Genomic DNA, 24,053 nt, shown 5'->3' on the forward strand with positions numbered 1-24,053 from the left:
TCTAATTTACAATGCCAACCCCCCCGCACCTCTTTTACCACCCTCCCTGATCTTATTGAAACATCTATAACCAGGAACCTCCAACAACCATTTCTCCCCCTCTTCTATCCAAGTTTCCGTGATGGCCACCACATCGTAGTCCCAAGTACCGATCCATGCCTCAAGTTCACCCATCTTATTCCTGATGCTTCTTGCGTTGAAATATACACACTTCAACCCACCTCCGTGCCTGCAAGTACTCTCCTTTGTCAGTGTTCCCTTCCCCACTGCCTCATTACACGCTTTGACATCCTGAACATTGGCTACCTTAAGTTGCTGGACTACAAATCCGGTTCCCATTCCCCTGCCAAATTAGTTTAAACCCTCTCAAAGAGTACTAGAAAACCTCCCTCCCAGGATATTGGTGCCCCTCTGGTTCAGATGCAATCCGTCCTGCTTGTACAGGTCCCACCTTCCCCAGAATGCGCTCCAGTTATCCAAATACCTGAAGCTCTCCCTCCTACACCATTCCTGAAGCCACGTGTTCAACCGCACTCTCTCCCTATTCCTAGCCTCACTATCACGTGGCACTGGCAACAACCAGAGATGACAACTCTGTCTGTCCTGGCTTTTAACTTCCAGCCTAACTCCCTAAACTCGTTTATTACATCCACACCCCTTTTCCTACCTACATCGTTGGTTACAATGTGCACCACAACTTCTGGCTGCTCCCCCACCCCCTTAAGGATCCTGAAGACACGATCCGAGACGTCATGGACCCTGGCACCCGGGAGGCAACAAACCATCCAAGAGTGTCGCCCGTGCCCACAGAACACCCGGTCTGTACCTCGGACTATTGAGTCCCCTATAACTAGTGCTCTCCTAATCTCCCCCCTTCCCTTCTGAGTCCCAGAGCCGGACCTCATGCCAGAGGCCCGGTCACTGCAGCCTACCCCCCCTGCCACGTAATTCCCCCCCAACAGTATCCAAAACGGTATACTTATTGTTGAGAGGAACGACCACAGGGGATCCCTGCACTGACTGCTTCCTCTTCTTCCTACCTCTTGTCAGAGAATCTAGAACTAGTGTGGGGGAGGGGGGGCTCATGTTTTAAAAAATAAGGGGTCACTTATTTTTTTTTTTATATAAATATGTTTTATTGAAATTTTTTTCCCAAACAACAATTTTTCCCCTCTTACAAAGCAAACGCAACAATAATACAGAAATTTTTAACAATACACAAGTAACAAAACCCCTTTATCTTTGACCTAAACTAAACTAACCCTCCCTCCCCCCTCCCCCCCCCCTTCCCCCTGGGTTGCTGCTGCTGGTCATCTGTCTTCCCTCTAACGTTCCCCTAGGTAGTCGAGAAATGGCTGCCACCGCCTGGTGAACCCTTGAGCCGATCCTCTCAGGGCAAACTTTATCTGCTCCAGTTTAATGAACCCCGCCATATCATTTACCCAGGCCTCCAGTCCGGGGGGTTTCGCCTCCTTCCACATGAGTAGGATCCTGCGCCGGGCTACTAGGGACGCAAAGGCCACAACGTCGGCCTCTTTCGCCTCCTGCACTCCCGGCTCTTCCGCAACTCCAAATAGAGCTCACCCCCAGCCCGGTTTGACCCGGGCCTTCACCACCCGCGAAATCACTCCCGTCACTCCCTTCCAATACCCTTCCAGTGCCGGGCACGCCCAAAACATATGTGCGTGGTTTGCCGGGCTCCCGCCACACCTCCCACATTTGTCCTCCACTCCAAAGAACCTGCTCAATCTTGCTCCCGTTATGTGTGCTCTATGTAGCACCTTAAATTGAATCAGGCTAAGCCTGGCGCATGAGGAAGAGGAATTTACCCTGCTTAGGGCATCAGCCCACATACCCTCCTCTATCTCCTCCCCTAGTTCTTCTTCCCACTTTCCTTTTAGTTCGCCCACCGACTCCTCCCCCTCTTCCCTCATCTCTCGGTAAATCTCTGACACCTTGCCCTCTCCGACCCACACCCCTGAAAGCACCCTGTCCTGTATCCCCTGTGTCGGGAGCAACGGAAATTCCCTCACCTGTTGTCTAGTAAACGCCCTCACCTGCATATATCTCAAGAAATTTCCCCGGGGCAACTTATACTTTTCCTCCAATGCTCCCAAGCTCGCAAAAGTCCCATCTATAAATAAATCTCCCACCCTCCTAATTCCCAACTGGTACCAGCTCTGAAATCCTCCATCCATTCTTCCTGGGGCGAACCTATGGTTGTTCCTGATTGGGGACCCCACCAGGGCTCCCCGCACCCCTCTCTGTCGCCTTCCTGTCCCCAGATATTCAATGTTGCAGGGGTCACTTATTTAAGACAAATATGTGGAGAATATTTTTCTCCCAGAGGGTGGTGATTCTCTGGGCGGCCAACACAGAAGGAATAGAGGGATGGATCATAGAGCCGGAGGCACAATGGGTGAGAATGAGGAGACATCCTGCACAGGGACATCCCTCCAAGCACTGGCCACGGCCCCATTCCCATTTCCCCATGACAAGTACTCAAAAAGTCAGTACTGGTGGCCACTCGGAGGATGTGGAATCAACTCAGGCACTATTTCCATCTGGGTGCAATGTTTACTATGGCTCCCATCTGCAAAAACCATAAATTCACCCCTGCAACAATAACCACCTCCTTTAAAGGATTTGTGACAGGACGAAGGGTACTGACGGTAGGGGACCTATACGTGGACGGCAGAGTGGCGACTAACAGACAAGCTCCAGCTCCTGAAATGGAACGAACTCTGGTACATACAACTAAGGAACCTCCTCCACAAGGTGACAGCAACATTCCCCACAGTGACCCAGACACACCCTATTGGACAGATTTCTAACATCGGATGAACTAGCTGTGCCGACATGTACGGACGACTGCTAGAGCAAGTAAGGGCACTGCTGGACAAGACACAGAAAGGTGGGAGGAAGAGCTAGGCATGGAGATAGGGAGAAAGCTCTGGATCAAAACATTGCATCGGGCAAATTCCACCTACTCATGCGCAGGGCTGAGCCTAACACAGCTAAAGGTAGTGCACAGGGCACACTTGACCAGAACATGCACGAGTGGGTTCTTCCCGGAGGTGGAGGACAATTGTGAATGGTGCCAGTGAGGTCTTATCAACCATCCCCTTGTATTCTGGGCCTGTCCCAGACTTGTCAGGTGCTGGACCACCTTTTTCAAGGCCATGTCTAAAGTTGTGGGAGTGAGGATGGAGCCATGGCCAATAGTGGCAGTCTTCAGGATATCGGAACTGCCAGAGTTGTTTATAGGGAGGGGCAGACATCCTGTTCGTGAACAACAACCAATAAGGGAGGGGGTGGGGGCAGATGGAAGCAAGGAGGAAGGACCAAAATAAACAAAGGGAGAGGTGGGGGAGGGGGATAGGAGAAAGGAAGACACCACCCAGGGTACAGGGGAAGCAGGGCAGAGGAACCAAAGGGCACTGAAGGAAAGAGAGCCCTTGGGTGTGGCCACGACAACAACGGAGTATGCCTTGGTGGCTACAAACGCACCCGATAGTTTGTAATATCGTGGGGCCACATGTAAATAGTCAAACAATGCAGTTATGGTAACCGCTTACTGGGGGCCCAATGTTAATATGCCCTGTGGCAGTGTATATAGGTTTCCTGTGTATTCATAGCTGATTACTTTGTTTTCCCTCTCATCGTTTTATTTTCCTGTATTTTTTATTCTTCCGTTTTTTGCAATGTTGTCACAACGAATTGCAAAAACCAATACAAATATTTTATTAAAAAAGTAGAGCAGAACGGCACTCCCACAGTACTGACCCACCAATAATGCGATGCCCCCACCGTATTGACCCACCGACAGTGTGGCACTCCCACAGTACTGACCCGCCGACTGTGCGGCGCCCCCCCAGTACTGACCTGACAGTGCGGCGCTCCCACAGTACCGACCCACCGACGGTGCGACGCCCCCACAGTACTGACCCACCGACAAAGCTGCACCTACACAATAATGACCAACCAACAATGCGGTCGGTGCTCCCACAGTACTGACCTGACAGTGCGGGTCTTTTTTACAAAATGTACTGTCCTATTACCAGTATGGCGCTTCCACACTACAGACCCACTGACAGTGCGGCTCCCCCACAGTACTGACCCACCAACAATGCTGCACTCCCACAGTACTGACCCACAGACAGTGTGGCACTTGCACAATAGTCACCCACTGTCAGTGCGGCACTCCCAGAATACTGACCCACCGACAGTGCGGCACTCCCACAGTACTGACCCGCCGACAGTGCAGCACTCCCACAGTACTGACCCGCTGACATTGCAGCACTCCCTCAGTACTGACCCTGTGACAGTGCAGCACTCCCTCAGTACTGACCCTGTGACAGTGCAGCACTCCCTCAGTACTGACCCTGTGACAGTGCAGCACTCCCTCAGTACTGACCCTGTGACAGTGCAGCACTCCCTCAGTACTGACCCACCGACAGTGTGGCACTCCCTCAGTACTGACCCACCGACAGTGTGGCACTCCCTCAGTACTGACCCACCGACAGTGTGGTACTCCCTCAGTACTGACCCACCAACAGTGCAGCACTCCCACAGTACTGACCCGCTGACATTGCAGCACTCCCTCAGTACTGACCCTGTGACAGTGCAGCACTCCCTCTGTACTGACCCTGTGACAGTGCAGCACTCCCTCAGTACTGACCCTGTGACAGTGCAGCACTCCCTCAGTACTGACCCTGTGACAGTGCAGCACTCCCTCAGTACTGACCCACCGACAGTGTGGCACTCCCTCAGTACTGACCCACCGACAGTGTGGCACTCCCTCAGTACTGACCCACCGACAGTGTGGTACTCCCTCAGTACTGACCCACCGACAGTGTGGCACTCCCTCAGTACTGACCCACCGACAGTGTGGCACTCCCTCAGTGCTGACCCACCGACAGTGCGGTACTCCCTCAGTCTTGACCCACCGACAGTGCGGTGCTCCCACAATAGTGACCCACCAACAGTGTGGCGCTCTCGCAGTACTAACCCACAGACAATGTGGCGCTCTCACAATACTGACCAAGGGACAGTGCGGCACATCCACGGTACTGTCCCACCGGCAGTGCGGCGCTCTCACGTTACTGACCCACCGGCAGTGCGGTGCACCCTCAGTACCAACCCACTGGAATTCCCACAGTTCTGACCCACCGACAGCGTGGCGGCACTTGCACAGTAGTGACCCACCAACATGTGGCGCTTCCACCGAACTGACCCACCGACAAAGCTGCGCTCACACAAGTGATCGGGCGGCAATGCGGCACTCCCACAATAATGGTAGTGAGACGCTCCCACGGTACTGTTCAGCGACAGTGCAGCGCTCTCACAGTACTTTCCATTGACAGTGCAGCACTCCCACAATACTGAACCACTGACAGTGAGGCGCTCCCACAATTCTGACTCTCCACCAGTGCGGCATTCCCGCAGTACTGTTCGGCGACAGTGCAGCACACCCACAGTACTGAACCACGAACAGCGAGGCGCTCCGAATGTACTGATCCTCTGCCAGTGCGGCGCTCCCACACTACTGTCCATCAACAGTGGGGAGCGCCCACAGTACTGAAACACTGACAGTGCGGTGCTCCCACAGTACTGACCCACTGACCGTGCACTGCTTCCACAGTACTGACCCACTGACAATGCGGTGCTTCCGGCAGTACTGTCCCACCCAGTACGGTGCTCCCTCAATATTCTCCCATCCTCAGTGCAGCACTCTCACAGTACAGAGCTCCCTCAGACTGTCCTGCCCACAGTGTGAGGGTTCTTCCTCTTAATTCCCTTATAACCCCATCCTTTTATTTTGCCGTTGATATTTTGATCCATGGATGATTAATGGACCTGTATCTTTAAGTCATTCAGGATTAAAGGACATTTTCTTTACAGCAAGCATGGTGGCATAGTGGTTATCACTGCTGCCTCACAGTGCCAGGGACCCAGGTTCAACTAAGGCGTTGGATGACTGTCTGTGTGGAGTTTCCCTTTCTCCCAGTGTCTGTGTGGGTTTCCTCCGGTTTCTTCCCCCAATCCAAAGATGAGCAGGTTAGGTGAATTGGCCATGCTAAATTGCCCCTTAAGTGTCCAAAGGTTTAGGTTGGGTACTGGGTTAAGGGGGTATGGTGGGGCCCTAGATAGGGTGCTCTTTGAAAAGGTTCCGTGCAGACTCGATGGGCCGAAGGGCCCCCTTCTACACTGTAGGGATTATATGAAAATCTGAAAGTTACAGGAGAGATCATTTGCTAGTCTGTGCTGTTCCAAATAGAAGCTGCAGATTTATTGCCAACAGAGAGAGAGAGAGAGAGAGAGAGCGAGAGAGAGGATGTTGGGGCTCAATTTGATTGATTGGCTGTTGGCCAATAAATTTGCCCAAAAGACCGTACTCTGCCCGGCAATAGGTGGCGATTGAACCCTATTCCAGTGGAATGTTTTTTCAGAGTCCCAAGGAATTTGAGTTTTGACTCTGGTAGCACAGGCAAGAACTGACTATCCCACCCTTCAGAAGGTCTGCTGAGAGTGCTATCTCTCTCTCTCCAGAAAGCCTGCTGTGCGTATTGCATTTCTGAACCACAGAAAACCTGAATGAATGAATGAATCTACAGAGAAGACCATTACAGACGGCAAACAGAGACTTCAATCTGCAACATTGCTGTAAAGGAATGTGCGCTAAAAACCATAATCTGAAATAAAGACTCTTTTTCCTTCTACTTGATTTTTAAACTGTTCCGCCCTTCTGTGTTTGTCGTGTGTGTATGTGTGCATGTGTATATATGGGGTGAGTGAAAGTGGGGAGTTAGGAGTTAGATAATAGTTAACCAGTTGTATTTGCAGCAAAATTAATTATAGTTCTTGTTATAAATAAACACTAATTGTGTTTACATTTACAAACCTGTTGACTGTAATTATTGGGCAGCCAAGAGCCAAAGACTTTGGGTAATTTTCTAAGAATTATTGAGTCACTTGTGTTGTGATTCCAGGACAGGTGGGGCTGGACCTTTACCACGCACTAGCCCAGGGTGTCATAACATAATTTGGGGGCTCGGCCAAGATCTTTGGAAGTGTAGACTGCCAGGTTTGGGTGACCGTATAAACTAAAAAGATACACCAGCTTTGTAATGGTGTAACAGGATGGCTATGGAGACTGATAGGGGGTTTCTTCAGGTGGGTGACTGGTCTCTAGATTATTTACAGGCGCTTCGAAAAGGCAAGCTAGGCAAATTGGCAGTGGAATTAGAAATAGAGGTACCAGCTAGAGCTGGTAGATAATTGACGAGATTGTTCAGCATTTAAGTTGTAAAGAGATGCTAAAAGCAGAGGAGAGCCCATAAGGTAGTGTAGCATCAAGGATATTTTCTGGTGGGGAAATTGAGCTGGAGAGATTGCAGCTACAGTTCAAGCATCAAAGGGAGATGTAGAAAAGAGAAATCGAGATGAATCAAAAAGAACTGGAGATGGAAATGTGGAGGTGGAATTAGAGAAAAGAAATAGCAAAAGAGAGAGAGGAAAAAGCAAAAGAGAGAGACTTTCAGCATAGGCACTGGAAATTAGAAGGGAACTGCCAGAAATTAGAGGGGAGCCTAACCTTAGAACAGAACCCAGTGACGATATGTTTGCCTCCTTCTACACTGTAAATTTATACAAGCACTTCCAAAATGCGAAGGGAAGCAGGTAGAAACCTTTTGAGAAAATAGCAAATCAAATTGAGTAGCCAAGAGAAAAGTGGGCCTTGCCCATGCAGAGTAAATTGACGGGGCGGAAGTTTCGGCTTTCCTGTCAGAGCGGGTGTCCAAGCATTATGACGAGGTGAAAAGGGCTATTCTGGGTGCAAATGAATTGGTTCCTGAAGCATATAGGCAAAAGTTTAGGAATTTAAGCCGGCACATACGTATGCCGATTTCAAAAGGGTTAAGCAGAACAATTTTAATAGGTAGGTACAGGCATTGAGAGTTGCAACTGCCTAAGAGGCTCTGAGAGAGGTCATTCTCTTGAGGAATTTAAGAATTCGCTATCTTGTACAATGAGAACCCAAGTTGAAGACCTGAGGTTGAAGACTGCTTGGCAAGCAATTATGGCTGCCGATTAGGAGTGAAACCATAAATTTAAACCTTTGTTCCATAATTTTGAAAAGGATAAGAAGTGGGAGAATGAAAGGAAGACAGGTAGCCAAGGTAAAGAATGGATATCTGAAAATGCTCAGAGATCTCCTCAGACCAGGAAGGAAGATACCGAGGGTGAAAAGAGACTCAGAAGCCTAGGTGTTACCATTGTAACAAGTTGGGATACGTTCGTTTAGCATGTTGGAAGTTTCAAGGAAAGCCGATCAGATTTGTGGGGCTTCATGAGGAGGATTCTGAAAAGGGAACAGGTGGAGAGTACTAGTGGGCAGACTGTGGCTTTAGCTGGATATGAGACCTGAGGTAAACACTGCTGTGAGAGCAGGTGTGAGGAATGAGGTAGAGGAAATATATGCAGGGTTTTTGTCTACAGGGAATATCACCCCTTTTTCCTCGAGCCAACCTCATAACTATCTTAAGGGACACAGGGGCTATTTAAACTCTCTTACTGGAGAAGGATTTGGTTTTCCATTCAACGAGTTCAAGGAAAACTGAGAACGTAGTGAATGGGACAAGTAGAGATTATATCCCAATTCCATTGCATAAAGTACAATTGGATTGTGATTTAGTGTCAGGTCCAGTAGTTGTTGGGAGTGATTTAAAAATTCCCAGTGATTGGAGTAGAATTCTGTGGACTGCTTTGGAAGAGTGAAGTTGTAGCTTCATCCATGATTACAGAGAGTCTGAGGAGTCATGTGCAGACAGCACATGAGATGCCAATGGTAGGGCATGGGAGAGTTAGGAAAACACATTGGGTATCAAAAGAAATGTTGACAAACGTTGATCACATTTCAAATGACAATGATAGTGAATCTGATTCTGCTGAAATTATCTCTATGAGAATGATTCCTCAGAGAAAGTTGTCAAAGATAGAATCTAGTAGAGAACCAGATTCTGAGAACTCCCAAGACCGAAAGTGACCATAAGAAAAAGGATTCAAAATCTAATAGTAATGCCAGTGATGAAGTCAGACGAGAGTTCCGAATCCAGTTTTGGTTCTGATGATGAGGTACTGAATAAAAAGCTGTTACCTAATAGACCTGTCACTAACTGATCTTGAACAAATGGCAAGTAATTCTTCCAAAGCCAGGAAAGAAGGCAAAAAAATCTGAAGAGGAAAGTGACTTGGAATTTTCCAGAAGTAATTTGTTACAGCCTCTTGCATAAAGCCATTGCCATTTATGTCAGGTGCAAATGCTTCCCAGAGCATGGCTGCTTTGAAGGGAAATATTGTTATGACATCCTGGGACAGTGCACGATCAATTCAACCCCACGTGCCCCTGAGTCACAACACAAATGAATTAACTAATAATTCTTTGGTCCTTGGCTGCCCAATAAATATTGTCACCAGGTTTGTAAGTGTACACACAATTACTGTCATGAAATATGCAGTAAATACGTATGGTGAATGCCAAGCTAATACCGACTACCCACTTTAACTGTTGCACCATCTACCCCCCCCCCCCCCCCCCACACACACACACACACACACACACACACACAAGACAGACAAGTACAGAGATTAAATGGGGTAAAAAGTAATAAGAAGGATGAAGGGCAAAAGATAAGTCGTTGCTTCAGATGGTGGGATCTTTAGCACACTTTCTTCGCAGCACGCCTGCTGATCAAAGCGTTTGCTTTGCAGCTAGTAATGGTCTTCCTTCATTCATTTAGCATCCCTGTAGTTTCTGGAGGCTTTCTGGAGAGACTTTGGACAGGATTCTCCGCCCCGCTGCGCCACATTTCTGCCTCACCACGCCGGCGGGATGCTCCGTTACGCCGGCCGGTCAATGGGGTTTCCCACTGTGGGTCAGACCCATGCCGTCGGGAAACCTCCAGGCGCCAGCAAAACGGAGCATCCCGCCGGTGCAGTATCCAGCCCTTTATTTCTCATCAAACTAAGTAATCAGCTCAAGGTTCACATTCATAGAATCATAGAATCTATAGTGCAGGAGGAGGTCCTTCGGCCAATCGCGTCTGCACCGGTCCTTGGAAAGCGTAAACCCACACCTCCACCCTGCCCCCGTAACCCCACCTAACCTTTTGTTTATGGACACTGAGGGCAATTTATCATCATGGCTAATCTACCTAACCTGCACTCGATCTTTCTGTAGACACTTTACTTCACATCAAAACTTGCTTTCAGCTCGTAGTGTGACTTCAGGCCTCTGCAGTATCAAGAGACTGGCACACAGACTTGCTGGAGAAAGTTGTGACGATATACATAAGCAATCATGTAAATAATAATGTATATGACCTCCAACCAGCAGGTGGCAGTAGAGAACAGCCACGTGACTCTATACTTTGAGGAGTCTGGAGATAGTCGTCATAGTGAATAGTCATATCTGTAGTAGTTTTTGGATAATGTATTATTATAGTTAGTTGTTTTTTAATATATTTCTCATAGGTATCTAACCCATGCATTTATTTAATAATAAACATTTAACTAGTCAAGAACTAGACATTCTCTTGTGCATGATTCCTACTGGCCAAGCACTAGAACATAACGTGGTACCAGGATTGAAGATCTAACAAGATACCAGGATTGGTTGTGAAGATCCGAAAAGACACAGATAACCGAGAAGAAAAAATAAAAAATTTCTACTAACCACGCAAAGTACTAGCAAATCTCACTCACACTACTAGGCATCGAAGTCCAGGATGAAAGGTCTGAAGGCACCACACCAGTTTTGGTCACTGGTAATGTAGATGCGAATTGATGCGTTTTTAAACAGCAATTCACACTACGTAGCAGCTCTAGGTCTGCAGTCACAGCCTGATGGACAGAGAATAGCATTGCTGCTCACTGCAGTAGGTCCACAGGCGATAGAAGTCTTCAACACCTTAATTTTCGACAATGAACCACATAAAAACAACTTTGATGAAGTTGTGAAGCAATTGAATCGGCAGTGCACACCGAAAAAAAATGAAACAATCGAGCGCTATATTTTTTGCACGCATACACAAAGCAGGCAGGTAAATGGTTCAACAGTTTCTTAACCAACTTGCGATTGAAGACTCAGATATGTAATTTTACGACCTTGATGTCGCAAAGTGCGATGATCCACGATCAAATCATGTTCGGGATTCGTAATTTTAAGGTTCGGGAGAGATTGTTGAGGGAGAATGATTGCCATGCCAGCGAGCTAGCTGCACAGCAGGTTAGCACTCTAAACCTAAAGCATTTTGGCACGAAGATCAGAGAGGCATCCAACACCATTAGTGTTGTGACGCATCTTAAGGCAAAACGTGTTCCCAGCAGCGGTGGCCATTTTAAGTGACTGAGCGAAACCACCATTTTATGCAAACGAAATGGCAACAAGCATTTGCAACGGTAATGTCCAGCATTTGGAAAAATCTGCTCCAAATGCAAAGGCAAAAATCACTTCGCTAAACGCTGCTTCTCCAATAAAAAAATCAGAACTACCAAAACCAATCAACAGGGTTGATGAGATAAATCTTGAAGACACATTCTTCATAGATATGGGGCAGAATTCTCCGTAGCCTGAGGTTGAAATCGGGAACGTCGATCGGACTGAGAATGTCGCCAGTTCAGGATGCTTCGCCCACTCCAAATTGGCATCATCGGAGCGCAGTCGCAACATCGTTGCCGCGTCATCAGCCAGCCCACCCGGGATACTCCGCCTCCGATGTGCCGAGTTCCCGCAGCGCAGGCCATGTGTGGTCCCAGCGGTCGTGAGCCTGGCCTGTCGGCGTGCGGACACCGTCCAGCGCTGCCACACTCGGCCAGGATCCGTGTCGCTGGCCGGGGGGGCTTCTGCTAGACTAGGGGGAGTGGGTTTTGGGGTGGGGGTGAGTGGGTATGCGGTCCAGCACGGCCGGCACCATGTTTTCCGGTGCGACTGGTGCATGTGTGGGGGGTGTAGGCATGCATGCCTGCAGCTTGTCAGCCCTGTGCATGCGTGGCCCGGGACCCGGCGATTCTCTGGCCATTTTCCGTGCGACCCGCAGCTCTTTCATGCGACATGGGTGCTAGCCCCTCACCGGTACCGGAATCAGTATGGGTTTTGCACCGATTCACCAGTCATGAAACACCACGGATCCTCCACTGCCCCCAGCACTTAGCCTCAGGAACGGAGAATCCAGCCCATGATTTCTAGTAAAGATAAGAATAATCACGGCATGCAAGCAGAAAAAGCTTTAAAGCAGATTTGCAGTAACAGTGATGCGAATGCAAGTGTTCAAAGAGATAACTGGGCACTTCCTCTGATGATTAATAACACATTAATTAACGTCAAACTCAACACAGGAGCAAGGGCCAATCTTATCAGTTTGTCAGATCTGAAAGGAATGAAATTCAACCACACGTTTTAAATAAAACAGTACTGCTGAAGGATTACATCGGCAAAAGAGTTAATACTCTGGGAGTATACGAGCTAGAAGTCAGCATAAAGAACAAGGTTCATACAGTGAAGTTTTCCATTGTAGTAGGTGATACACTGTCTCGTGCTACAGACATGAAAGTACACCAGATGGATGAAGATGTGCATGTCCATGTGAATCTTGTAACAGAATCCCTTCCAGTATCTGATAACAAGTCAAAACTATTCAGAGATGAAACCATCAAAGATGAAATCTTACAGAAGATAATAAAAATATCACAACGAGGGATGACCAAAAGGATTCTGTTCCAAATATTATAACATTAAAGTAGGGATTAAGTGATGCCAATGGATTGTTTGCTTAGGCAAAAGATGATCAGAGGATTGGATAGGGTGGACAATGAGAGCCTTTTTCCTCGGATGGTGATGTCCAGCACGAGGGGACATAGCTTTAAGTTGAGGGGAGATAGATATAAGACAGATGTCAGAGGTAGGTTCTTTACTCAGAAAGTAGTAAGGGTGTGGAATGCCCTGCCTGCAACAGCAGTGGACTCGCCAACACTAAGGGCATTCAAATGGTCATTGGATAAACATCGAGCGCAACATCGAGGGCCGAAGGTCCTGTACTGCGCTGTAATGTTCTATGTTCTATGCGGGCCTTAATAAAGCGGGTGACTCCCGGGTGACAGAGATCGTCGTGCAGGATCCGGAGTCGGTCCACTTATGCACTGGCACATGTACCTTGGGACAGGGCATCGGGGGGCTCGTTGAGCTTACCGGAGCGATACAAAATCTCGTAATTGTAGGTGGAGAGCTTGATCCTCCACCTCAAGATTTTATCATTTTTGATCTTACCCCGCTGTGTGTTGTTAAATATGAAGGCAACCGACCGTTGGTCAGTGAGGAGAGTGAATCTCCTGCCGGCCAGGTAATGCCTCCAACGTCGCACAGCTTCAACGATCGCTCGGACCTCCTTTTCGACATATGGACGATAAGGGAATAGTGTAGATGGGCTTTAGAGTGGTTTCACAGGTTGGCACAACATTGAGGGCCGAAGGGCCTGTACTGCACTGTAATGTTCTATGTTCTAAAATAGGATTGTAATACCGCAATCTTTACGGTCAATGATTCTAAAAAAGATTCAGATGCCCTTAGGCATAGAAAAGTGTAAGCGAAGAGCCTGGGAAACAGTATATTGGCCAGGCATCAATAAAGACATTCAAATCATGATTGAAAACTGTGCAACTTGTTTCAGTACAATGGAAAGAACCAATGCAAATGGGCAAAATAATTACGACTCCGTGGCAGAAAGTGGGAATGGATTTGCTCTCCCTGGCAGAAAAGGAATACCTGTTAGTGATCGACTATTTCTCCAACTTTCCAGAAATGGTACAACTAGCAAACTCATCTGCTTGGTGTGTGATCAAAAATACCAAAGATATTTATGCTTGCCACTGAATACCTCAAATTGTCATGAGTGACAATGGCCCATGTTTTAGCAGTCATGAATGGACAGAGTTTGCATGTAATTATGATTACCAACATATTACTTCTAGTCCTCTGTATCCGCAATCCAACAGGAAGGCAGAAAAAGATGGTCACATTGTGAAGCAGCTACTTAGAAAAGCTATGGATAGCCGGGAAGATCCATATTTTGGATTACTTAGTTATAGAGCAGCACCATTAATTAATGGACTTTCACTGTCACAGTGGTTGATGAATTGCCACCTCAGAACAACCTTGCCATACATTCCAAAGGAACCAGATAATCAAAAACTTGAGGAAACTGACATTTCAAAAAAGCAGAAGAGGTATTATGACAAATCCATAAGAAGGCTACAACCATTTCTAAAAGATTGCACAGTCAGGGTGGAAGATCCTGATGGAAACGAATGGTTGGTGTGCTAAGGTGCTGCAACAGTCAGGTCCTCGGTCATCTATCATCATAACCGATGGCGGGACGGTTCTAAGGAGAAACAGGAGAACTTTGCTGAAGGTTCAGCAACCCTGAGTTATGGAACCACAAGATGATATTGTGAGCAATCAAAGGACACTTGAGCAGGAAATACCTCAGCAACAGAGCCGGAACAAGGTGAAAATGCACAAAACCCAGAAAAGCACAAAAGTATCACCTTCATAAACAAATGAAAATCAAGCAAATTCACAAGTTCAACCAATGCCTAGATGATCGACACGACATAGAAGAAAGCCGGAGATCGGATTTGTGATGGACTGTAAACATGTGAATAATCAAAAGCATTATGCATATCATGTGTATTGTATAGCAAACTGAAATGTATGTAAATAGTTTACATTTCCGCACCTGCTTCAAGAAGACCACCATCATACCGGTACCAAAGAAGAACCAGGCAACGTGGTCTCAACGACTACCGTCCGGTGGCCCTGACTTCAGTCGTAATGAAGTGCTTCGAGAGGTTGATCATGAAGCGTATCACCTCCATACTCCCAGAACGCCATGGTTCACTGCAATTCGCATACCGTTGCAGCCGATCCACATCAGACGCCATTCCCTGGCCCTACACTCATCCGTAGAGCATCTCGAAATCAAGGACTCCTACATCAGACTCCTATTTATTGACTACAGCTCTGCCTTCAACACCATAATCCCAGCCAAGCTCATATCAAAGCTCCAAAACCTAGGACTTGGTTCCCCACTCTGCAACTGGATCCTCGATTTTCTGACCAACAGACCACAATCAGTAAGAATGAACAACAACACCTCCTCCGTAATAGTCCTCAACAACAGGGCCCCGCAAGGCTGCGCACTTAGCCCTCTACTCTACTCCCTGTACACACACGACTGCGTGGCAAAACTTGGTTCCAACTCCATCTACAAGTTTGCTGACGATACGACCATAGTGGGCCGGATCTCGAATAACGACGAGTCAGAATACTGGCGGGAGATAGAGAATCTAGTGGAATGGTGCAGCGACAACAATCTCTCCCTTAATCCCAGCAAAACTAAAGAGCTGGTCATTGACTTCAGGAAGCAAAGTACTGTACACACCCCTGTCAGCATCAACGGGGCCGAGGTGGAGATGGTTAGCAGTTTCAAATTCCTAGGGGTGTACATCGCCAAAAATCTGTCCTGGTCCACCCACGTCGACGCTACCACCAAGAATGCACAACAGCGCCTATACTTCCTCAGGAAACTAAGGAAATTCGGCATGTCCACATTAACCCTTACCAACTTTTACAGATGCACCATAGAAAGCATCCTATCGGGCTGCATCACAGCCTGGTATGGCAACTGCTCGGCCCAGGACCGCAAGAAACTTCAGAGTCGCGAACACCGCCCAGTCCATCACACAAACCTGCCTCCCATCCACTGACTCCATCTACACCTCCCACACTGCCTGGGGAAAGTGGGCAACATAATCAAAAATCCCTCCCACCCGACTTACTCACTCTTCCAACTTCTTCCATCGGGCAGGAGATATGAAGTCTGAGCACATGCACAGACTCAAAAACAGCTTCTTCCCCACTGTCACCAGACTCCTAAATGACCCTCTTATGGACTGACCTCATTAACACTACACCCTGTATGCTTCATCCGATGCCAGTGCTTATGTAGTTACATTGTATATTTTGTTTTGCCCGGTTATGTATTTTCTTTTCTTCCCATGTACTTAATGATCTGTTGAGCTGCTCGCAGAAAAATACTTTTCACTGTACGCGTGACAATAAACAAATCCAATCCAATCCAATCCAAAGGAAAGGGGATGTGATGATATGCATAAGCAATCATGTAAATAGCAATGTATACAACCTCCAATCAACAGGTGGCAGTAGAGAACAGCCACGTGACTGTTACTTCAAGGAGTCTGGAGATAGTCGTCATTGTGGATCGTCATATTTGTAGGAGCTCTTGGATGATTTATTATAGTTAGTTTTTTGATATATTTCCCATAATTATCTAACCCATGTCTTTATTTAATAATAAACATTTAACTAGCCAAGAACTAGGCGTTCTCTTGTGCATGATTACTACCGGCCAAGCACCAGAACGTAACAAGAGTCAGCCCTCATAGTGGCCTTCTGGAGAGAATTAGTTGGATCTTTTTTGAGAGAGTTAGTTAGATCTGTTCATCGGAATGCTAGAATAAAAACTGAAACCAAACTCAAGCCTTGCGACTCTGAAAATCGCCACACGTTATCGGGCAAAGTATGGCCTTCTGGGCCAATTCATTGGACACCAGCAAATCAATAAAACCAGAGTCCTCACTGATACGGCCAATCCGGAATCACCAGTCTAAGCTAGCACAGCCTTCCGGATTTAAATAAAGATACAGGCCTCTTGCTTTAAAATGACATGTACAATACGTCAAAATGTAATAGATCAAAAACGTAACAGCAAAATAAAAGAATGGGGAAATAAGGGAATAAACAGGAAACACCCTTACCATATACACAATATTCAGGACGAGGATTGTGAAGTGACATCAGGTGAACAGCTAACTAACCCACATCCGTTTAAAAGTCAACAGTGCCTCTACAAGGTAAAGGAAGCAAATGGCAAAGGAGATGAAATAATCAGTAACCATTTCCTTTTAAAAAAAGGGGGAGAACTAAGTAGCGATGCCACTGCAACAGTTAACAAATAGGAAGTTCATGGAGCAAATAATGTGTAATATCTGATTCCGAAAGTAAAGAAGAAAAGTTGAAATCTGGAAAGAAAAAATTGTGTTAGTCCTTATTACTAAATGGAGTCAATGGCTGTGATTATGAAGGCTCTGATGAGGAGACAGTAGCTGTAAAATAAAGAGTGGTACTTGTCGCTGAAAGAAACCAAGTGCAGGAAAAGAGAGAATGTAAAGTTGGAGGGGTTGAAGAGTGTTTAATGGTTAAAAATGAGCCAAATATAAACCTCAGCATTGACAATACTACTTGTAGTTTGGATGCAAGAGATCCTCAAAAATTGGATAAACATTCATTGGACAATCAGAATAAACTGACTGCATTACGAGAGACAGATATAATAAAGATATTGAAAGATTATAGACAGAGTTGTAGGGAAACACCAGGGGGCACTCCATTAGCTAATCATGATGTTAACTTAGGAAACTCTGAACCATGAAAGCCACATCCATCTTGACTAAAACCATGGAGACGGACTCAGTTAGAGACTAAAATACAGTGCATGTTGGACATGTTGCGGAAACAGGCAAATACGCTGTGTTCCACAGAACAGCAAGTAGAGTTTTAGAAATTGAAGGCCATGTTAGTGAATGAACAGGTGCTGCCCGTCCTGGATTTTTCCCGACCATTTAAAACGGTCACAGATACCAGTGACCTGAGGGCAGGGGTACTCCAAGACGACAATGCAGGAACAGAGAGGTCAGTGAAGTATTTTTCAAAAAGCTACGTCCGTGCTACCATTGAAAAATAAGCCTTGCTACTGGCCCTTCAGCACTTTGTATTATATGTCCGACATGACAATCTACAAAGCTTAGTTTAAACAGACCATAATCCATTTGCGTTTATGGAGAAGTTTAAAACCCAGAATGCAAACTCCGTTATTACAACAGTTCAATGTTAAAATTGTATACATTTCCTGAAAAGGTGAAAGCAAATTACTGCGGATGCTAGAATCTGAAACCAAAACAAAAAATGCTGGAAATTCTCAGCAGGTCTGGCAGCATCAAAGGGTCATCTGGACTCGAAATGTTCGCTCTTTTCACTCCGTACAGATGCTGCCAGACCTGCTGAGATTTTCCAACATTTTCCCACCTGAAAAGGTAATGTGATTGCAGATGCTTTGACATGAGTTTACGGGCTGACTAGTCATCAATGTAGAAACGAGGAAAGGACCTTGAGTAATGGGGATAGATTGAATGGACATGTGTTGTAATTTTCTTTTCGCCTTGCATACCTCACAATGACACGTCCTCTGAAGTTTAATTATTTTAGGGAGGGAGGTACGCAAGGGTCCTCCTGCTTATTCCCTTGTTTCTCCTTTCTTTTATTTTGCTATTATTATTTTAACCCACGGATGATTAATGGACCTGTATCTTTAAGTCAAGCAGGATTAATGAACCTGTTTCTTTAAGGCAAGCAGAAGAATGCAGAAGTTACAGGAGAGATCATTTAGCTACACTCTGCTTTGTTTAAAAAGCTGCAGACTTGTCCCAACAAAGAGAGAGATGAAGTAGGACTTAGTTTTATTGATTGGCTGGTAACCAATGAATTGGCCCAAAAGGCTGTACTTTGCTCAGTAACAGGTGGTTATTGGATTCTATCCCAGTGGAATGCTTTTCAGAGTCCCACGGAGTTTCAGTTTGACTCTGGCAGCATAGAGGCAAAGACTAACTTAGCCCTCCCTTGAGAAGGTCTGCTGTGAGTTTTAGCTCTCCCTCCAGAAGGGCTTCAATGAGTACTATCTCTCTCTCTCTCCAGAAAGCCTCCTGTGAGTAATGCATTTCTGAACTGCAGAAAATCTGAATGAATGAATGAATCTGCATTTCTGAACTGCAGGAAACCTGAATGAACAAATGAATCTACAGAGAAGACCATTGCAGGCTTCAAACAGACTTCAACCTGCAAGCTTGTTCTGAAGGGCATAGAATCATAGAATTTACAGTGCAGAAGGAAGCTATTCGGCTCATTGAGGCTGCACCGGCCCTTACAAAGAGCACCCTAACTCAAGCCCATGTATCTACCCTATCCCCGTAACCCCCACTTAACCCTTTTGGACACCAAGGGCAATTTAGCATGGCCAATCCACCTAACCCGCACATCTTTGGACTGTGGGAGGAAACCGGAGCACCCGGAGGAAACCCACGCACAAACGGGGAGAACGTGCAGCCTCCACACAGACAGTGACCCAAGCCAGGAATTGAACCTGGGACACTGGAGCTATGAAGCAACTGTGCTAACCACTATGCTACCATGCTGCACTATCTTCTGAAACAAAGACTCTTTTTCCTTTTACTTATGATTTTTACACCGTTCCACCCTTCTGTGTTTGTCATTGGTGTGTGTTTATCGTGTGTGTGCATAGGGTGAGGGCGAGTTAGGAATTAGATAATAATTAGCCAGTTGTATTTGCAGCACAATTAATTATATTTCTCGTTATAAATAAACACCAATTGTGTTTACATTTAAAAACCTGGTGACTGTAATTATTGGGCAGCCAAATGCCAAAGACTTTGGGTATTTTTCTAAGAATTATTGGTTCACTTGTATTGTGACTCCAGGGAGGATTAGACGGGGTTCATTAAGGGCGGGCAGCTGTTGTTGAAAGTGCAGCGGCTGTTGAATGCAGTGCTTTTTCCAGCAGAAGGGAGTTGGAGGTGGTGGTGGCATTAGATGCGGAGAAGGCGTTTGACAGGGTGGAGTGGAGCAAGCTGCGGTGTTGGAGAAATTTGGGATTGGGCCTAAGTTTGTGGCATGGGCGGAATTGTTGTAGAAGGATTCGATGTGTGTACGAGTGAACATTATGAATTTGGGTGCTTGCTACTTTTTTTTTTTTTTACATAGAACATACAGTGCAGAAGGAGGCCATTCGGCCCATCGAGTCTGCACCGACCCACATTAATCCCTCACTTCCACCCTATCCCCGCAACCCAATAACCCCTCCCAACCCTTATGGACACTACGGGCAATTTTTAGCATGGCCAATCCACCTAACCTGCACGTCTTTGGACTGTGGGAGGAAACCGGAGCACCCGGAGGAAACCCACGCAGACACGGGGAGAACGTGCAGACTCCGCACAGACAGTGACCCAGCGGGGAATCGAACCTGGGACCCTGGCGCTGTGAAGCCACAGTGCTATCCACTTGTGCTACCGTGCTGCCCACTGTGCTACCGTGCTGCCCACTATTTCGGGAAACGAAGCAGGGTTGTCCGAGGTCTCCCTTCTTTTTTTAAATATAAATTAGAGTACCCAACTCATTTTTTCCAATTAAGGGACAATGTAGCGTGGCCAATCGACCTACCCTGCACATCTTTGAACTCTGGAGGCGAAACCCACGCAAACACGGGGAGAATGCGCAAACTCTACATGAACAGTTGCCCAGAGCCGGGATCGAAGCTGGGACCTCAGTGCCGTGAGGCAGCAATGCTAACTGTGCCACCGTGCTGGCCCTATGTCCCCCTTCAGTTTGTGCTGGCGATAAAGCCCATGGCCATTGCACAACGAGGTTTGTGTTATGGAAGAGGATAGTGAGGATGGGGGGGGGGGGGGGGGGAGAACAGCATAGGATGTCTCTGCACGCGGACAATCTGCTTTTGTACATCTCGAATCCTAGATCAGGAGCTGGTTTAGCACAGTGGGCTAAACAGCTGGCTTGTAATGCAGAACAAGGCCAGCAGCGCAGGTTCAATTCCCGTACCGGCCTCCCCGAACAGGCGCCGGAATGTGACGACTAGGGGCTTTTCACAGTAACTTCATTGAAGCCTACTTGTGACAATAAGTGTTTATTATTATCTTCGGTGAGGGATATAATGGGGTTGCTAAGGAGATTCGGCGCTTTCGGAGTACAAATTGAGTTTAGGGAAAAACAAGTATTTTGTGGTTTCCCCAGGGGCAGGTGTGGATAATTAATTTTCGGTATCTGGGGGAGCAGGTGGTGCGGGATTGTGCACTGCTTCGGAAGCTTCATTTTGCGAGCTTGGTTAGGAGGGCAAAGGAGGACTTGTTGTTGTGGGATAATCTCCCCTTGTCATTGGCAGGCCAGGTGCAGACAGTGAAGATGTACATTCTGCCGCGTTTATTGTTTCTGTTTCAATGTCTGTCGTTCTTTTTACCAAAGTCATTTTTTTTAAGGGGGTGGATAGCCTGGTCTCGTCATTTGTGTGAGCAGAGGTGACTAGGACAAGTAAAGCAGTGCTCCAAAGGGGGGAGGCAACCAGGAGACTCAGCCCTTCCTAACTACTACTGGGCACCGAATGCAGAGAAGGTGCGGGGTTGGAGTCGGGAGATGGAGGCCTTATGGATGCAGATGGAGGCGGGTTCCTGTCAGGGGTCGGGGTTGCGGAGGCTGGCAACTGCGCCGCTACTGTTTGCCCCAGGGAAGTATTCAGGGAGTCCTGTGGTGGTAGAAGATTTGGAGGAAATTCCGGTAGCACTTTAAGTTTAGGGCAGGCTCGAGAGTGATGCCGATGAGAGAACCATGAGTTAGAGCCAGGGAAGATGGATGCGAGATTCCGGGGCTGGGAGGAGAGAGAGGTGAAGGAGATGAAGGATTTATTTTTGGAGGGGTGATTCATAAGCTTGGAGGAGTTGGGGGTGAAGTTTGGGCTCCAGCGCGAGGAGAGCTTCAGATGCATGCAGGTGCGAAACTTCGCGAGAAAGGTCTTCCCGACCTTCCCAGTAGCATTGTCCTTTGTTGCTGGAGGAGGTGCTGTCGCCGATGGGACTGGAGGGTTCGTTTCGGCAATTTACATTAGAATCTTGGAGGAGGATAAAGTGTCTGTGAAAGGGATTAAGGCCAAGTGGGAAGAGGAGCCATTGGAGGAGGGATTATGATGCGAGGTGCTGTGGAGGGTTAATAACCTCCTGCGCGAGACTGGGTTTGATTCAATTAAAAGTGGTGCACAAGGCGCACTTAACGAAGGCCTGCTTCAGAGGTGAGGATAGCTGCGGACGGTAAGGGAGGGGCCCAGCTACTCATGTTCAAATGTTCTGGTCCTGCCCAAAGGTGAAGAAATTCTGGGGGTCATTTTGCGCACCATGTCAGAGGTTTGACACACAGATTCAGAGCCTGGTCCCCTGAAGGCCATAATCGGGACGTCAGACCTGCCGGAGTTGCAGATGGGGGCAGGTGTCTTAGCCTTCGCCCCCTTGATCATTCGCAGGTGGGTCCTGTTGGGATGGAGAGAAGCTTCTCCCCCGTGCCTCCGTGTGTGGCTGGGGGATCTAATGGTGTTCCTGCACCTGGAGAAGGTAATATTTGCTCTGAGGGGGGCCGACAAGCGGTTCCACACAAGATGGGGTTTGTTTATCTTACACTTTGGGGATCTGGTTGCCATCAAGGGTGGGATTTGTAGTGGGTTTATGTTTATTCTTGTAAAAATATTAAAATATTGAAAATTTGGATAGCATTTTCTTTTTTTTTTAAACTCTCTTCTGAAACAATTCTCTTTTTCCTTCTACTTATGATTTTTACACCGTTCCACCTTCTGCGTTTGTCTGTCATATATATATATATATATAGAGAGAGAGAGAGAGGATGGGGGCGAGTGAAATTGGGAATTAGGTGTTAGATAATCATTAACTAGTTGCATTTGCTGCATATTCCATTATAGTTCTTGGTATAAATAAATACTAATTGTGCTTACATTTCTAAACCTGGTAAGCGTAATTATTGGGCAGCCAAGGACCAAAGACCTTGGGTATTTTTCGAAGAATTATTGATTCACTTGTGTTGTGATTCCGGGCACTTGGGGATGGAATTGACCGCACAAGCGTAGGGTGTCGTAACAACAGTGCAAAACTCACTCAGTTTTGTCCCACCCATAGTGCGGAGTTCCGACAGTACTGTACCAGCCACAGAACAGTGCTCTCACAGTACAGTGCAGTGCTCCCTCAATCTTGTCCCCAATCACAGTGCGGTGCTCCGTCAGAGCTGCGCTACCCAAAGTACGGTGCTCCCCGAGTACTGTCCCACCCATAGTGCGGTGCTCCGTCAATGCTGGCCCACCCACAGTGCGGTGCTCCCTCAGTGCTGTCCCACCCACAATGCAGTGCTCCATCAGTACTATCCCATCCAATTGCGGCAATCCCACAGTACTGTCTCACCCACAATGTGGCGCTCCCATGGTATGGAGCCACCAACAGTAGGTGCAGCCCAACCTCACTACTGACCTTCAAACAGTGCAGCGCTCAGAACTGGAGCCACAGTTTCCTCAATGCCTCAAGTATGACTCCTCCAGAAGGATGGTGCTCCCTCGGTCCCAATGACAGCACATCACTCCCTCCCATATAGTGTGGTTTTCCCTCAGTATCACCCTGCCCAACAGTCCAAACCCGAACAAAGTGCGGCACTCTGTCAATACAGACCAACCGACACTTGGCACTCCCTCAGTACTGACCTTCGAACAGTGCAGCACTCGCTCTCTCCTGATCCGCCAACAGCGTGGCACCCCTAGATCCTGATCCTCCGACAGTGTTGTCTTCTCTCAGCACTGACCCTCTGACAGTGCAGCGCTCCCTCAGTATTGACCCTCCAGAAATACAGTGCGCCATAAGTACTGACTCCAAAAATACGGCGCGCCCTCAATATTGACTGTTCAACAGGGCAGTGCTCCCACAGAACTGGTTCATCGACAGTGCAGCGTTCCAACACTACTGACCCACTAACACTGCGATGCTCCCACAGTACGGACTAACCAATATGTCGGCGCTCCAACAGTATTGACCCTTCAACAATGCAGCCCTACCTCTGTACTGACCCTCCAACAGTGAAACTCAATCGACATTCTGCGATCCCCCAAGACAAACCCTTCAACAGTTCAACCATATGTCAGTACAGATACTACGACAGTACAGTACTGATGCTCTAACAGTGCACAACACCCTCAATATTGACCCTTCGTGAGGCACTATCAATTTGGCTG

General features: G+C 47.3%; 1 protein-coding gene across 5 annotated transcripts in view; it reads right to left on the reverse strand.

Annotated features, from left to right (window-relative positions):
• LOC140399035 (tubulin beta-4B chain-like) overlaps nucleotides 1–24,053 on the reverse strand; it is a 250,834-nt gene that overhangs the window by 140,888 nt on the left and 85,893 nt on the right. The window contains exon 2 of one of the 5 annotated variants that reach the window (XM_072488102.1): nucleotides 16,897–16,985. The exons of the other annotated variants lie outside the window; for them this stretch is intronic. Coding sequence (XP_072344203.1) covers nucleotides 16,897–16,936 — 40 coding nt within the window. The 5' untranslated portion in view covers nucleotides 16,937–16,985. The remainder of the gene's footprint in view (nucleotides 1–16,896; nucleotides 16,986–24,053) is intronic. 5 annotated transcript variants of the gene reach the window in all.

This window comes from Scyliorhinus torazame, chromosome 22, assembly GCF_047496885.1.
Source record: "Scyliorhinus torazame isolate Kashiwa2021f chromosome 22, sScyTor2.1, whole genome shotgun sequence".
NCBI lineage: Eukaryota > Metazoa > Chordata > Chondrichthyes > Carcharhiniformes > Scyliorhinidae > Scyliorhinus > Scyliorhinus torazame.